The 16,836-nt window shown below is 47.3% G+C and overlaps 1 protein-coding gene across 1 annotated transcript in view; it reads right to left on the bottom strand.

The window, feature by feature from the left end:
- The window catches only part of LOC124650258 (sucrose transport protein SUT3-like), a 50,315-nt gene extending 33,699 nt beyond the window's left edge, over positions 1-16,616 (bottom strand). Inside the window, exon 1 of the mRNA XM_047189802.1 lies at positions 16,458-16,616. Within this exon, the coding sequence (XP_047045758.1) occupies positions 16,458-16,616 (159 nt within the window). The remainder of the gene's footprint in view (positions 1-16,457) is intronic.
- Between the last annotated feature and the right edge of the window lie 220 nt (positions 16,617-16,836).

Here is a 16,836-nt window from a genome sequence, read left to right as displayed (position 1 = left end):
GAGTGTATTTGGCAGATTTTTTTTTGAAAAGTATATTAAGAGTACTTTGGTTTCCGAAAATATCATGGTCTTAAATACTTTGAGGTGTTTGGATTTAGCAAACACTACAGTTTTATATACTTCAATTTTGTTACATGCAGTATTTGTTACCCCCAAAACTTCAATTTTCTAATACTTTGTTGCGGAAAAAATTCGATGTGAAACAGAGCCTAAGAATTTCAAAGGATTCTCCACCAGGCCTGGTGTTGCAGTGCAACTTTTGGGGCCGCACGGCCGCAATATCTAAGATCCCTTAGCCAAGTATATTAGGTACAAGTGTTGGGACATTCGCTTGGATTCTTTTACGTAATCAAAATCATCCCATGCTCACTACCGGCACAAGCCTTTGGAGGCATTAATTGCCATTATTTGTACGCACGCTTCAGCAATTGCTGAAGAAAAAGGGGGTCCACATTGACTAAGTCCAAGTTCTGATCGCATCAGCTCTCCCCTTGCTTCCCCTTTCTCCCACGTCGAGATTTATAGCCGTCTTGAAGAAATTAATGATACACATGGCTTTGATGTGCGTCATCTCGCCAGCTGGAAGATCAAGCAGAGCTAGACCACTCCAAGCTCAAATTGTGGGAGATCGTCGAGGAGGTTCCGGAGACAAAGGGTGCATTATAAGAGAAGTGAGAGAGGAGGAGGTAAGTGAAAAAGAGAGAGCGTCATGGAGGCTGGTTAAATGGAAAGATTAAGGTTTTGTATATATATTATAACTACTTCAGTTGGGTCTGATGAAGTATCTTGGTTATGAGGTGGTTGTAGAATCCCACCGGCCGGCTCCCTCTGCCCAGGTAACTCCATGTCAAAAAGATTCCACCTTGGATGTCTATGCTACAAAAAGAAAACCATCTCTCATCTGTCTAATTTAAGGTGGTTTTCGAAACCGCCTCGAGCTTGTGCTGCACAAGTGAAAACTTTACAATATAATAAATAAACTACTTCACGTTAATTATATGCTACAAGTTAAAATATAGTGCATATTACTTTTATCCTTAGAAAAACTTCGTAAAGTCTGACAAAAGATCTATAGAAAATATCTTTATGTGGCATGTCAAATAAATAATTTGGAAATATAGTTTACGATGGATCAATGATATTGATTTATTATATAAATGTGATATTTTAAATAAGATTCTCAAAGTTTTTACAAAGTTTATATTATGAAAAACTAATAAGCAATTTTTTTTTAACTTGAATGAGATACTATGAGAAGTAGAAATAACTGTACAATAAAATTGTACTAACTAACTTCCAATGAAATAAATGACATAAAATAACGATGCACCTAAATACAATAATGCATTTTGATTAAAAAATGCCTTTGGTAAAAATATTAAAACTATGATAATCTAGAACCACAACTTTTCCGGTAACATCTGAAAATTGTAGTGCTAAAAAGGTGAAAAGTCCCAAAATACATCTAAGTGGAATTTGGTCGAAAAAAACAATTTATACCATATCCCTCCGTTTCTAAAAAAAGCTTCCCAACTTTGTTTATATACGGAGGTATCTAGACATATTTTAGCTATAGATTCATCTGTATCTAGAAAAAGTTGCGAAACTTTTTTATGAACTGAGGGGGTACATCATATCCTCTAGAATTTTGGTTTCTTGGTGTAAGAAGCATGACCTAGTTGTACAACTATCTTTACTATTGAATTCCAATCGGTGATGGTGATAAGTAATAAAACCAAATGGTAGGCAAAGAAAAAACAGCAGCACCATCGCTAGAAAATCGGTTAACGATCAGAAACTTCCTCCCGCACCATTGCTAAAAAACCCAGATGGTAGGTAATACAATTTTACTTTAGAGTCCTGCTAGATTTGCTAAAAAACCGGATGAAAATCGTCCTTTCTATGTTCGTATGTCAAAAGAAACCGTTACCTCCTGCGAGTAATATATCTCTCTTTTCACATTAGCAAGGTGGTACTAAAATTGTGTGTTGCCTTCCTCGGTTGCCTTCCAAGCCAGAACACTACGTACTAGCACTCACCAAGGAAAAGCGTGGAGGCAGCGGCGTGGCCCCAGCCGAGCTCTAGGAAGGAGATCAGAACCAGCGGACGACTTGGCTCGTGAGCGGGACGGGGACGTGGGTTCAGATGAGAACGCTGGTTCGGACGGGCACTGCCATACAACTTCGTCGCGGGCGCAGGCGGGGACGGTGATACGGTTTCGTACAGGGACTCGAGTTTGGACGGGCACCGCCGGTGGGTGTGGGGATGGGCAACCATCAAGAACAGCCATGGTGATGTTGGTCGGGCCAGGTCGGACGTTGCTGTGGCAAGGATTCATGTGATGAAGGTTTGGTGTTCTTTACGTGTGATGTTTATAAAGAAACTAGAGAATATGAGCAGGAGCTCACAGTTCTGTTGCCTCGACATAGGCCCCTCGACATGCAAGAGTTATTCGGAAGTGAATATTTATTGGATGTTTTAATCTACTGCATGTCCTTGGTCATACTGGCAAGGCAAACAGAGCTGGTGCTTGATGTTGTTTTGCAGAGAGGTGCTTTTTGATATTGTTTGAAGGAGATGCTATTGATGCTTGCGTGTGCTGCTCTTGTGCTTGGATTTGTGCTGCTACTGATGCCTGCTTGCTGGATGCTGAATGAGACATGTGTGTCTGAGCTAAGGTAGCAGATAAATGGCATGCTTGAGGAGAAATAAGTGTCGGTCTTGCATTGATCAAGCATGTATTCAACAAACTTAGGAGCTGGAGGTACATGTATTGGAATACTCTTTTTGCAAATTGTAACTAGATCGCTGCCTATAAGAAATAGTATAGCTGAATTTGTTACTCCATGAGAGACCATTAGATCTAATTCCCTGACAAAGTTTCAAGGAAACGGATGCTACATGGATAGACTCATGTGTGTAACCTCTAATTTTTGTGCATTTATAACCTTTCATGAGATATTTTAATTTTCTATCTTCTATTTCAAGAACTTGATGCTTATAAGGTCAAATTCAAACTCACATAGGTGTTACAATATTGGCATACAATTGCAAATTGAGATAGATTTGCAAAGTGAGTAAGGTGGAAACGGAATGAGTTTGTTGTGTACAAGTATCTTGTATCATGTATGAGAACAATGCATTTTTTAGAGAGCGCTTAAAGTTGATATATAGAGAGTTAAATTTAATGCTTCACTTGATTCTTCGGTAGCAATGCAAAAAAATACTTGATTTAAAATTTTATTTTAATGTGTTTTCCTTTAAAGATCATAGACATTTGTAGAGACGTTAAGATGCTTCAGTTGAACAAGAAATTACCGGATTTTACACGGATACAAGAATTGTTATTCTTCAAGTGATTATTGGTACAAAAACACTCAATAACATAAAAGATAAGCAAGAAAGTCAAATCCTTACCAACGCACGGACATATGTGCTACTTATATGAAAGCAAATAATAACAAGAAATGTTGCGCAGTAGTTGTTGTTACGCAACAATTAGTGGCCCACAAAGCAGTACCTGGCTAACAATGATTTTGTTTATTTTTCGTGTGGGGAAAATAAAATTATATTTGTATCAAAGATACATGTAAACTGACTAACAAAGTGGTACCTGGGTAGCAATGATTTTGTTTATAATTTCATAAAACAGAGCAACAAAGTAGTTGAAAAGGGTTATTTTTGTTGGGCTTTCTTGTCGCTACCTAGGCTGCAGGCCAGCATGGTCTCAGTGACTGTGCCACCGACGCTCAGATATGGATGTTTTTGCATAAACCGTTCGTGGGCCATGGCCAGTTCGGCTTTCGGCCTTTGCCCATGCGCACAACTATATTGCCTCTCGAGTATCGACCAATCGTTCATGCGAATGCTCCAGGCTCAGGCACACCGATCGGCTAGTCGTTTTTCTCAAGCTGGAGTCCATCTCAAGCAAGCTACGAGCCAAAGTAAAGCCCGAGCACGTGCCCGGGCAACAGGGGCATTGGGTCCGCCGATGTGGGTGGGCATAGTGCTAGACTTTTTTTTATAGAGAGAGGTATTATCTTTCTTGGCTTTTTAAGCGTGAATCGGCCGTAAGTCGTACGTCTAATCTGCACGCAAACCTATCCTGCGTCTTACCCCTTCTCTCGTTTTCGTTCGTACGATAGGATGGTGACCGCGACGCGCCGTCGATTGGACTCGGGAGGAGCTCCTGCTCTGGGGTTTGGCACGCCAGCAACGGGGTGGCTCCTCCCCTCGTTCACAGCGCCCGGGTGCTCCTCCACGCGCCAACAACTGCTCCAGGGCGGTCGTTGTGTGGCCTTACATCGGCGTATGCTCGGGCAAGATGGGCTGCCAACATCAACCCTGGCCCTTGCATTCTCGCCTGATGCCTGCCTACCAGCGACCATCCTACTTGATGCTTGGGCTCGACCATGGGCTAGCATTGTTGGGCCTTGGCCTTCTCAGAAGCTAAGCGAGGCGCTGCTACAAATATGGAGAAGGTGGCTACGAAGAGGGTTGGCTTGCGAAAACTTGTTTTTAGAGGTGCCGGTGCCTACCAGAGTGACGTAAGCCATGTGCTGACCAATTTTTTCACAATATTGTGAAACAAATTTGAAACATAACTGAAACACTAATATTTTTGTGAAACAAACCGTAGTGATGTCAGCAATGACGTCATTAGTTTCACTTTTTGTGAGACTGTTTCACAATGTTTTCCATGTATCACTTTAGTTTCATAAAAGTTTCACTTGTATTTCAATTATTAGTTATGTATTAGACAAATGTTATAAGCCTCACCAATCTCAAAGCAGAGAGTGGACGGTAGATTGGACTCCTTTACCTACCGGCGGCGGTAAATTCGCCGCTATCCGTTGGCTTGGAACTGCACGGCTTCGGTGGAGGCTTTGCTGGGCGCGTCTGTCTAGCGTCTAGCGGTTCGATTCCATGGCGATGGCGATCCCGTACTTCCCCTTCCCCTTCCCCTCCATTGCACCCGCGTCTTGCATCTCCTGCCCAGCGCCCGCGTTTGGTTATTTCCCCGACCCAGGGACCAGGGTACAACTCTCCTAGTGTCACACCTGAACCTGACTGAGATCATCGACAGTTCAGTTGTGTCATACGAGAGCAAGCTATGTGGGCCAAGGGCCGTGGGTGTGGTGTTGGGCCATATGAGCCAGGACAAGTGTGTGTGCGAAGGAGTTAAATACCAGCTGCTGTAACGAAACAACTATCGAATGAATGAATATGTGGTGCTGAGCTCTCATCCTCTATCTCTGTTCGTCTCACCCCCCTGCTTGCTCTTCCCATCCAATTCCAAATTCTGTATTTCCTGTTGCGATTCAATCGCTCGTCGATCGGGTCGTGACAATTTGGTATCCAGAGCCAGCAAATCCACCACGGATTTTTTTCTTCTCCGCTGTTTGCGCTCGTTTCCGCTCGGCGTTGATCCGTAAATCCAAGCGAAGGGTGGGAATCACTTCGGTGAATCCCGCAAAATCCCAAGCTCGGTTCGATCCGTTTGGCGAGAGCAGCAACGGCGCCCGTGAAGAATTCCGCGCAGACGCAACAAGTGCTGATGGCTTTGGAGGCGAGTGGAGTGGAGACGAAGGCGTTGCTGGATCAAATCCTCAAGCGACTTGATGATGGCGCCGCGCTCACCAGCAAGCGCTACGACGAGCAGGTTGCCTTCAACGCCACCGTCGCGCATGATCTACAAGTCATGCGCAAGCAGCTCGACCTTACACAGGCTGATGTAGACGAAGCGCGCCAAGTGGTGTCCACGGTGGTCGCATCTGCGGCACCTCCAGCACCTACGGTGGACCACCGCGCCACGGCGGCCGCGTTCGTGGCGTCGGGACTCGGTGTGCCGGGGTACCCGCGCCTCGCCAACGACGGAGCTCCTCTGCTTCCGCCAACTCAGGAGGCTCCGCTCATGCGCCCGCAACCTGCTCGACAGGACCACCGCGCCGCTGCGGCCGCGTTCGTGGCGTCGGGACTCGGTGTGCCGGGGTACCCGCGCCTCGCCAACGACGGAGCTCCTCTGCTTCCGCCAACTCAGGAGGCTCCGCTCATGCGCCCGCAACCTGTTCGACAGATTGTCGAGCAGCGCCCGCAGCGGGAGAACGAGGGCGACAACGGGTTCGTCAAGCCGCCGAAGCACGACTTTCCCCGTTTTGATGGTATGCTCCCTAATCTGTGGCTCGATCGCTGTGAGGCATATTTCGACATGTACCGAGTTCGTCCTCAGAATTGGGTGACTACGGCGGCAATGTATGTTGATGGACATGCCGCGCTGTGGTTGCAAGCCTACCGCCAGCAGTATCCTCAAGTCAGTTGGGCTCGTTTCTCTCAGGCTGTGGTCGAAGAATTCGGACCAAATGAATTTGAGGATCAGATGCATAAATTGCTGCGATTACGACAGATCGGTTCGGTCACGGAATATCGGGTGCGGTTTGAGGTGTATATGTACCACTTGTTGGCACTCGATCCTTCCCCGAGCACAAAATTTTTTGTGACACGGTTTGTCTTGGGTCCGAAAGATGAGTTACGAGCTGCAGTCCGCATCCAGGCACCAACTAGCATTACTCGAGCCACAGTGTTTGCCCGAATTCAGGAAGAGGAGTTAGAAGCAGTGCGACCAAGGCATCGACCACCTCCAGCAGGTCGTCCGCCACCAGCTGCAGCTCCTGTTCCACCTCGCCCACGCCTTGCACCTGATGAGTATGCCCGAGAAAGGCAGCTTCGTGATTTTCGGCGCGCAAACAATCAATGTTTCAAGTGTGGGGAACCTTATACTAGAGGACATCAGTGCAAACGTCAAGGAGCACAACTGTTAACAATCCAAGTGGGAGAATTTGGTGAACTCTTGGATGACGCAGCTGTTGAGGCCCTAGAATTTCTTGATGAACCAGTAGATCCTCCAGCACCAGCTATGTGTTGTATGCTTTCAGCACATGCCTTATCTAGTTCTGACACTCCGAGTATCCGCTTTCGCTTACCGAGTGCAGGTTGGAAACAAAACGATGCTGCTACTCTTAGACTCAGGTAGTTCTCATAGTTTTATAAACAAGAACTTTGCTGACAGTGCTGGACTGCAAACTGTACCAATAGCGCCAGTGGCTGTTAAGGTAGCGAATGGGCAATACATTGCCAGTGATACAATGGTCCCTGCCTTGGAGTGGAAATGTCAGGGAGCTGTATTCAAAACTGACTTGCGTGTGTTGGCATTAGGGGCCTATGATGGAGTACTAGGAAAAGACTGGCTCGACTCCTTTAGTCCAATGACATGTCACTGGAATGACAACAAAATTACTTTTGACCATGAGGGCAAAACAGGTGGTCTTACAAGGCTTGTTACCAGTGCAGATTTCCAGTGCAGAGCAATTGGACTTTGAAACCTTGCAGCAGTTACATGCAGATAATGAAATTTGGTCCATGGCAGTGCTTGAGAATTGGGCTGAGATTGCTGCAGATTCAGAAACTTTACCAAGTCAAATTCAAGCTATTTTGACAGATTTCAATGATGTCTTTGCCGAGCCTGAAGGGTTGCCTCCCCACCGTCAGTATGATCATGCAATAACATTGGAAGAAGGAGCTTCCCCACCCAATGTTAAACCCTACCGTTATTCACCAATGCAAAAAGATGAGATCGAGAGACAAGTGCAGGAGATGTTGCGCACTGGAGTTATTACCCATAGCATGAGTCCATATGCAGCCCCAGTTCTTTTGGTTAAAAAGAAGGATGGAAGTTGGCGGTTTTGCATTGACTTCCGCAGACTGAACTTGATCACTATCAAGAATAAATTTCCACTGCCTATCGTCGATGAACTACTTGATGAATTGGCAGGGGCAACTTTCTTTTCCAAGTTGGATTTACGTGCTGGATATCATCAAATCAGAATGCGCGCGGAGGATGAAGAAAAAACTGCATTTAAAACGCATCATGGGCACTTTCACTTCCGTGTGATGCCTTTTGGCTTAACCAACGCGCCAGCAACATTTCAGTGTCTCATGAATCAGATCTTTGGAGAGTACACTCGTAAGTTTGTCATTGTCTTTCTTGATGATATTCTCGTTTACAGTTCTTCATTGCAAGAACATGAACACCATCTTCGACTGGTGTTTGAATTATTGAGGAAGAACCAGTTGTATGCCAAACTCTCCAAGTGCTCATTTTCTCAGCGTCAAATCGAGTATTTGGGCCATGTCATCTCTGCAGCAGGGGTGGCCACTGACAGCTCAAAGACGCAAGCTATGAAAGACTGGCCAGTACCTATCGGTGCTACTGAGCTTAGGGGGTTTTTGGGCCTTACAGGGTACTATCGGAAATTCGTTGCAAGGTATGGAATTATTGCAAAACCACTGACTCAGCTACTCACAAAAAAAGGATTTCAGTGGTCTGAACAAGCACAACAAGCGTTTGACCAGCTTAAGCATGCTATGGTGAATACACCAGTCTTGGCATTACCAAATTTTGATCGTCCATTTTCTATTGAAACGGACGCTTGCGATACTGAGCATTGGAGCAGTCTTGGTCCAAGACGCTCATCCCATTGCTTATTTCAGCAAAGCTCTCGGGGTCAAGAATCAGCAACTATCTACTTATGAAAAGGAATTCTTGGCAGTCATGATGGCAGTTGACAAATGGCGTGCTTACTTGCAGCGTGGCCCATTCACTATTGTTACGGATCATAAGAGCCTCTGTAATTTGGAGGATCAACAACTAGAAACGGATCTTCAGCGCAGAGCCATGTCCAAACTGGTGGGTATGCAGTTTAAGTTCCAATATAAAAGAGGTGCCGATAATGGTGCAGCTGATGCACTGTCTCGGGTGGGCCATTTGCTCACTGCCAACACAATGTCCATCTGTCAGCCTAAGTGGATGCAAGAAGTAGCAAATTCTTATGAGACTGATTCCGAAGCTCAACAACTGTTAACTCGTTTAGCAGTGATAAGCCCGGACGAGGAGGGTTATGCCTTGCATCAGGGAGTCATTCGTGTCAATGGTAGAATCTGGATTGGTGCAAACACTGCACTACAAACAAAATTGATCAGTGCCTTGCATAACAGTGCCGTGGGAGGCCACTCAGGCATTATGAATACCTTCCAGCGCGTGAAGAAGCTTTTTGCTTGGACTGGCTTAAAAGCAGCTGTGGAAGATTTCGTGCGCCAATGCCAGGTATGTCAACAGTCTAAACACGAGAATATTCGACCTGCTGGTACCTTGCAGCCTCTGCCTGTGCCAACTGGACCTTGGCATGACATTTCAATGGATTTTGTGGATGGCTTGCCCAAATCAGATGGATACAATTCTATTATGGTGGTGGTAGACCGTCTAACCAAAGTAGCACACTTTGTGCCTCTGAAACATCCCTACACAGCAGTGCAAGTAGCAACAGCCTTATGGGATAATGTCATTAAACTGCATGGCATACCAATGACGATTATATCTGACCGGGACTCCATTTTCACCAGTGCTATTTGGAGAGAGCTGTTGTCTACTGCTGGTACCAAACTGCTGTATTCTACAGCTTACCATCCGCAAACAGATGGTCAGACAGAGCGAGTAAATCAGTGCTTGGAAATGTACTTGCGCTCTGCTGTTCAAGATAGTCCTCGTCAATGGCGTCGTTGGCTGCCGGCTGCAGAATTCTGGTATAATTCAAGTCACCATTCCTCTTTGTCATGTTCTCCCTTCAAAGCATTGTATGGACATGAGCCCAATTTGGGAATGATGGTGCACTGGGGCGTCACTGCGCTGAACCCTGAAGATTTCGACTGGGTAACTCACACTGACCTGCTTCGCGCTCAGATAACTCGTGCCCAGGATCGCTTCAAGAAAAAGGCTGATAGGAATCGCACAGAGCGTTCCTTTGAGGTGGGCGAGAAGGTGTTACTCAAATTGCAACCATATGCTCAGTCTACAGTTGCTAATCGACCGTGTCGAAAATTGGCTTACAAGTTCTTCGGTCCCTTTGCGGTGGAAAAAAAGGTTGGTTCACTCGCCTACAAACTGACACTGCCACCAGAGGCTCGAGTACATCCAGTCTTCCATGTCTCCCAGCTCAAGCCATTCACACCAAGTTACTCTCCAGTGTTTGCTGAACTGCCTCGTCCTCCAGACTTGACTACAGGTGAGTTAGAACCAATTGCAGTTTTGGATCGCCGTCTCAAGAAGAAGGGCACTGAGCCAGTGGTACAGCTGTTGATCCAATGGTCTAGACACTCGGCACAACAAGCTACCTGGGAGGACGCTGAGGTACTGCGACTTCGCTATCCATCTGCTCGCATCTGGGAGGGAGCTTCAACTCAAGAGGGAGCAAATGTCACACCTGAACCTGACTGAGATCATCGACAGTTCAGTTGTGTCATACGAGAGCAAGCTATGTGGGCCAAGGGCCGTGGGTGTGGTGTTGGGCCATATGAGCCAGGACAAGTGTGTGTGCGAAGGAGTTAAATACCAGCTGCTGTAACGAAACAACTATCGAATGAATGAATATGTGGTGCTGAGCTCTCATCCTCTATCTCTGTTCGTCTCACCCCCCTGCTTGCTCTTCCCATCCAATTCCAAATTCTGTATTTCCTGTTGCGATTCAATCGCTCGTCGATCGGGTCGTGACACCTAGCCTCCCGTCCGCCCCCGCCTACCACCACTCTTTCCCCTTCTTCACCTTGTTTCTCTGGAATCCATGGTTGTAGTTTGAACTACTCCTAGCTGATATTGAGAGGAAATACTAGTGGACTCTTACAGTTGGTATCAGAGCCAATTCGATCCCCTCTCCAAAGTTCCCCAAAAAATTTCACCCATTTTTTCTCCACCACTAAATCCATGGAGCAGACCCCGTTCATGCATGACTTGCCACGGCTGACCCGGAGAATTGTGACCGCGACTGTGCTGGCTGCGTCGCGTTGGCCAAGGAGAAGATGGACGCACCAGTTTCTTCTCCGACGGGCGACGAATACCTCGCCTCTACACCACCGCACTCCCGTAGCAGCGGTGGCGGCTCCATCAACGACGAGCTCGACCACATCTCTGCACGCCTTGAGCAGCGCCGTCCCCATCGACAACACCTTCGTGGACGATCTTAGTCCAGGGGCTCGGCGTTTCTACCATCTCCTCGTCGGCGGCTCCTCATCGCCAACACCGGCCGCGTCTCCGCGTGCCCCGAGCAGTGCCAGTACCACCAGCGGAATTCCCAAGTCAGCGGCCGCTGCGACCGCACTGCCCGAGAAGGACCTCCGCTCCGTGACCACCACTCGGGTCGCGTCTGCTTCGAGCGACATCACCAAGGATGACCTCTCTCCGGGAGCTCGGCGCATCTACGAGTACCTCATGGGCGGCTCCACAACAACAGCATCGGCTGGTTCTGAGATCTCCACTGTGCTCCAAGACCCTACGATGCCCAACGATGCCCCAATCGCAGTTGACATCAACCGCAGTGATAGTGTTCTTCTGAATGCTCAAGCCACGACGCCGATCTACCAGTGTTTGTGTTCCTATGTTCTGTGGGGTGTCCTGATGGTGCAGCCAATTCGATGGATAGAAACAACACCAACGTCATGTTACACGCGCTCTCGGCAACTTCAACTCCAGACATGACCTGCTTGCTAAGTCTGATTCTCTGTGTTCAGATACTGTTATCCCTATGCCTCATGTATTCGATTGGATACCTGTGAAAACTTCAGAAGATGCCAACAATGACACGTCACAAGACGAACAAAGTTTACTCAACACAGAGGAAGTTCAGTTCACTGCCAGTAATGGCGTTGGCCCTACACTAAAGCAGCTGGTACTTTCTCAGATAAATTTTGGAGCAGTCCATATGCAGTTTCCTAGACAATTGCATCAAGCACCAGCATACTGGTCAATGCCTTGTACCTCTGGGTGTTCCTGGTTTCTTCTGTATGGTAGCCGTCTCAAATCCGAGGGAAGTAGTACTCTGATCTGGTTTCAGATTTGTCATGCTGGTAATCCATTCTATAGCTATGCCGCCGCACAAATTCAGTGGGAGATTGCATGGCCAACTACAACACTAGCATGCTCTATTCATTACGGTATGCACTTGTACCTTACATTGGAGAGAACTATTGTGATCTGTTACTTGGAGTTGGAGATTGAGATCAAATGCTCTGCTGTTCATTCCAATTATGAGATACACTTGCAATGGGACCCTAGTGGTCCCACTCGAAACTGTCTTGGAGTCGAGTCAAATATCAGGGAAACTGTATGTTTGCTCGTGGGATCATATTGGACCATTTCAAAATCTGGAAGTAAGGCCATGGTCACACTCAGAGGGCTGTGTTTTTGGAGGTACCCAATGCTACTTGTGAACCAAATGATGATGAAAAGTGTTGCTGCATGGTACATGATCTGTACAAAGGCTGGCTTGTACTCAACATTGAAACATGCTCAGCAACTTCTTGGCGCAGATTCTGGTAGTCCGAAATGGCACCACAAAATCATTTTGCAATATCCTTGCGGGAATGGATGGAGTTCTCTTTTACTGCTAATCGGTTGGTTTCCTGTACCCTTTCTCCATTGGTTCTCGGAACTACCTTCTGCAGTGCCATGGTATATCAGCTACAATGTCAATGCATTCCTTGCTTGTCTGACTGGGAGAGAAGCATTACAACATATTCTGCAGGGATCATTTGTCTGGGCATTAGTTGAATGGACTGCTGGATTTGCAACTGAAAACAGTCTTTGTTTCCAGGAGGAGTTCTATGTCAGCATTAAGATTGAGAAGCTACTGGGCCTACACTCGAGCTGCGAACAGTACACAAATGAAGGTGTGACATATGTTGACTCTTGGTATTTCGAATGGAAAATTTCATGGTACTTTTGTCTTTGTCATGCAATTGCAGTGATCAACTGGCTACGGATGCAACCAGCTGGCGGTCTTTGGACATTCAAATATGAATTCTTGTTCAGCTATGCATTCTTTTTCAGCTGGGATACCACCAATACTGTTGACAGTGCGATTAGAATCAAGAACATCTCTTCTTTTCTCAGTAGTGCACTACAATATTTGGAGGTTGGGCATTATTCTACAATACTATTGCTGAGCAGTCATTTCTCAGAAGCTTGGGTTCTCTATATTCCTGCTACCAGTATTATACTGTACTGGTCTAAGTTCAATGGGTATTAACGAGATGCATCTCTTCTCTCTGGAATTCTTTTGAGATGGAGCAGGTGCTTCATGGTTACAATAGCAGATATTTGAGCTTTTGGAGATATCGAAGTGTGGACCAAGTGGTGTTGAAAAGTGGGCATATTATTCAGTGTTGTCCTGAGCCTACCCAATGGAATATTGCCTGGTCACTTCGTTTGGAGTAACTTGATGTCGGCTATCAGCTCAGGAAACTAATTTGGGATCCAGGCGATGTTCTAACGCAACACCTCCTAAGTGTGACCAGGCCACAGGCCCCCATTCTGGTCAGTCAACCTGTTGATATGAGATCCTCCTATCTGCTTGGTCCTCGGAAAAAAATGCCATACTTTGTGGGATCCTGGTGGCTACTACTTTTGGTTGTTTGATTACAAGAACGCCTGGGGATGGTTTCTGTCAAGAATTCCATGGTCAGTTGAATTGGAGTGTTCTGATGTTAACCAGACCAGGCAACTCATTCCTGCCAGTGCACTTACAATTCCTCAAAGTATGCACCTGCACTTTTCTCTGGAGAGCTATCTTGTGATCTACTACTTGAGGGCAAGCCGAAAATTAAGGGAGGGAGGATTGTCAGCGACCATCCTACTTGATGCTTGGGCTCGACGATGGGCTGGCATTGTTTGGCCTTGGCCTGCTGAGAAGCTAAGCGAGGCGCTGCTACAAATATGGAGAAGGTGGCTATGAAGAGGGTTGGCTTGGAACTGGACGGAAACGGCGGCTTCGGCCGAGGCTCGGCTGGGCGCATGTAGCGTGTGCGTGTGTTGCTTCTTCTTCTTCCTCCAGATCTTCACCTTGTTTCTCTGGAATTCATGGTTGTAGTTTGAACTAGTTGATATTGAGAGGACATACTAGTGGGCTCTACTTTTGTGTAACTTTAAGGGCTTGCATGGTTTTGAGGGTGTGATGCTGTAGTTCTGATCTAAAGGCATCTTCAACGGGGGGACGCAAACGGACGGTGAGCGACCCTTTGCGTTCGCCAGGTCGAAAAATACGTCGGGTCCCTGCTCCAGCGGGGCGACGCAAGTGACCGGGTCGTCCGCGGCGACGTAAACCTGGCCCAGTATGCACCGCGGATCCGTCTCTGCAGATGCTGCGCCGACGCGCAAAGTGTCCGCTCGTGTCTGGCGGACGTTTCGTCGGGCCCGCCTGGCAGCGACCCTAGCTCGATGCGTCTTCTTAGGCGCGTTGCGTCGTTTCAGCATTCTGCGCCACGTTAATGGCGATGCCTCGCCGGCCGAGCGGCTGCCGCCCACCTCCGCCAACGCAGTAATGACGATGCCACGCGTCCCGCGCCCGTCGCCTGCCTCCGGCCTATATAAAGAGGGCGCGCTCTTCTTCCTCATCCACTCATCCACACAAATCCTGGCCTCCACGAGCTCCACCGTAGCGCCACCTAGCTCTTCCTACGACGCAGCCAGCCCCGCGAGGAAGTCCATGGTGGGTCCAGGTGGCCGGCGAGGCGGTCGAGGCCGCGGGCCTAGGCGTCCTCAGGGCCGGGGCTGCCGAGTTGGAGCAGCTACGGCCCCACGGTCGCCGTCAACTGCGTCCTCCTCGTCTTCGAAGGAGGAGCGCTGCTTCGAGTTCCGCATCCGCATCGACGACGACCCCCTCGACATCAAGAGGCTCTCGGACAAGTTCGTCGAGTTCGTCGATGACGTCGAGCTGACCCAGTTGCAGCTACAGGAGGCCAGCTGCAACTTCTACCGATGGCCTGTCGAGGTCATGTTCGATGGGCAGGGCAAGATGTACATGCACACGGGGTGGGACAAGTTCGCCTGCGACCTCGCGCTTGAGCCCGGCTGCCAGCTCACCTTCCTCTACGAGGGGATGGCGAGATGATCGTCAATGTGTTCGATGATACATCCTGCCGCAGACACTACACACCGGCGAGTCTGGCTCGGACATCGACAGTTAAAACTGTTAGAGTGCTATTTCTTTGCAGCGAATATGGCCACGAGCCAATTGAAGCCAGTAGTGACGGTTTCTTTATGTTTTCTCTTGGAGGACCAACATGGCTATAATTACCAGCTGGATTTTTCAGTTTGGGTAATTGAGTGTGTCCGAGAGTGTTCTTTCTTGGCAGCGAACATACGGAACCAACATTAGTTAGGTTTCCTCATTTAGCAATGTTCTAATTTGTGTAAACCATGTTTCAAACTATGTATTAGTTTGTGTAAACCATGCTCCCAATTATGTATTAGTTTGTGTAAAATTATATTGGCAATATGTATTAGTTTGTGTAATGTTTGAAACTATGTTTATAAATGGAGAAGAGGAAAAAACAAGTAGAAAAAAAATACGTCGGGCCGCTGGAGGAACCCTAGACGCAAACGGACGCGCGGACAAAAACGGACATTTTCGTGTCCACGGAACGATGCAAACAGTCGCGCATGAACAATTTAGACGTCCGAAATACGTCACCCTGTTGGAGATGCCTTAAGCTATTTGGTTTTGTAAGCTTTTGCTTCAGACCTTGTTTGCGCCTTAGACGCAAGGTTTTCCTCGGTGACTGTCCGTACTTTCTCCGCCCCAAGTAATTTGTCTAAATCCATCCTGGTAGTGCTCATGCCCTCTTCCTGATTTTTTTAATGTGGAACTATATGCAACGAATTCGGTCGATTGGTGTGGAATGGGTGCAGGCTGACTGGCTGAGCAATGCCGGATGGCTGCCGAGAGCCCGAGACCGCCGGACAGCGGAGCAAGCATCGGTTCTGATTCTCTCCGATTCGATGATGTTTTATTTTCCAGAATTAGAATGCTTTATTGTCTCTTGTCTAGGAACACAAGCAAATTCTGAAAGGCCCTGAGAAGTGAGAAGGCGATGTCCAGATCCGATTTTCAATCTGCATCTTTGTGCTAATTGGTCTGATCATATATAGTGAAAATATCATTCGGTCGATGCCCTTTGTTTATTGATTAATTGTACAGACACTAGATCAGTTTAGGAATTCACCCCATCAATTTGGTTTGGTGCTTCAGGATCATGCCAATGCAAACATCAGTGAAAATAAATTCGGTCTGTACTAACATTATGATGGTTGACCGAATTTTTTCTTGAATCAAGGTAGTTGGCCTACTTAAACGAAAGGTCTACAGTAGGAAATACTATAGAATTTCAACTGTTAAATTGAAGACACACTACATTATGCACGGTGAATGCATGCACTACTTTCGTTCTAGAAATTAAGTACCCCTGTGTATTATTAATTGCATGTGAAGTTTTAAGAGACCAATTTCACATTGGTATAGATTTGTCGAGCCGTAGCAACACAATGGCAATTTTGCTAGTTATATATACCATTATACCTGGACGTAGGGGGTGAGGAGGGAGAGCTGCAGCGCCCAGCCGTACTGCACGCCGCCGGCGACCATGCACGCGAAAAATAGCCCCACCAGACTGATCTGCGGTGGATGTGGGGGCCTTCCGCCACCGCTCTCCACGGAGAGCTCCATGTCGCCGGCCATCCCAATTGATCTATAGCTAGCTAGCCCAAAGAGAGAGAGGAGCCTACGGAGACGGTGGATTTAAAGGAGATGGTGAGGAGGGGTGGGCTAGCTTGTGGATGCATGTAATGGAGGGAAATGAGACAGGGGTCTACGGAGGCACTTGAAGGGCGGGACATGCAGTGAGATGTTGCGTTGCTGACGTCTAGGGTCAAAGGGGTTGTCCTGTTGTGAGGTCACA

The sequence above is a fragment of the Lolium rigidum genome, chromosome 4, assembly GCF_022539505.1.
Source record: "Lolium rigidum isolate FL_2022 chromosome 4, APGP_CSIRO_Lrig_0.1, whole genome shotgun sequence".
Classification (NCBI taxonomy): Eukaryota; Viridiplantae; Streptophyta; class Magnoliopsida; order Poales; family Poaceae; genus Lolium; species Lolium rigidum.
Note: the sequence above shows the minus strand (reverse complement) of the source record. Positions and strands in the feature narration are given on the sequence as shown.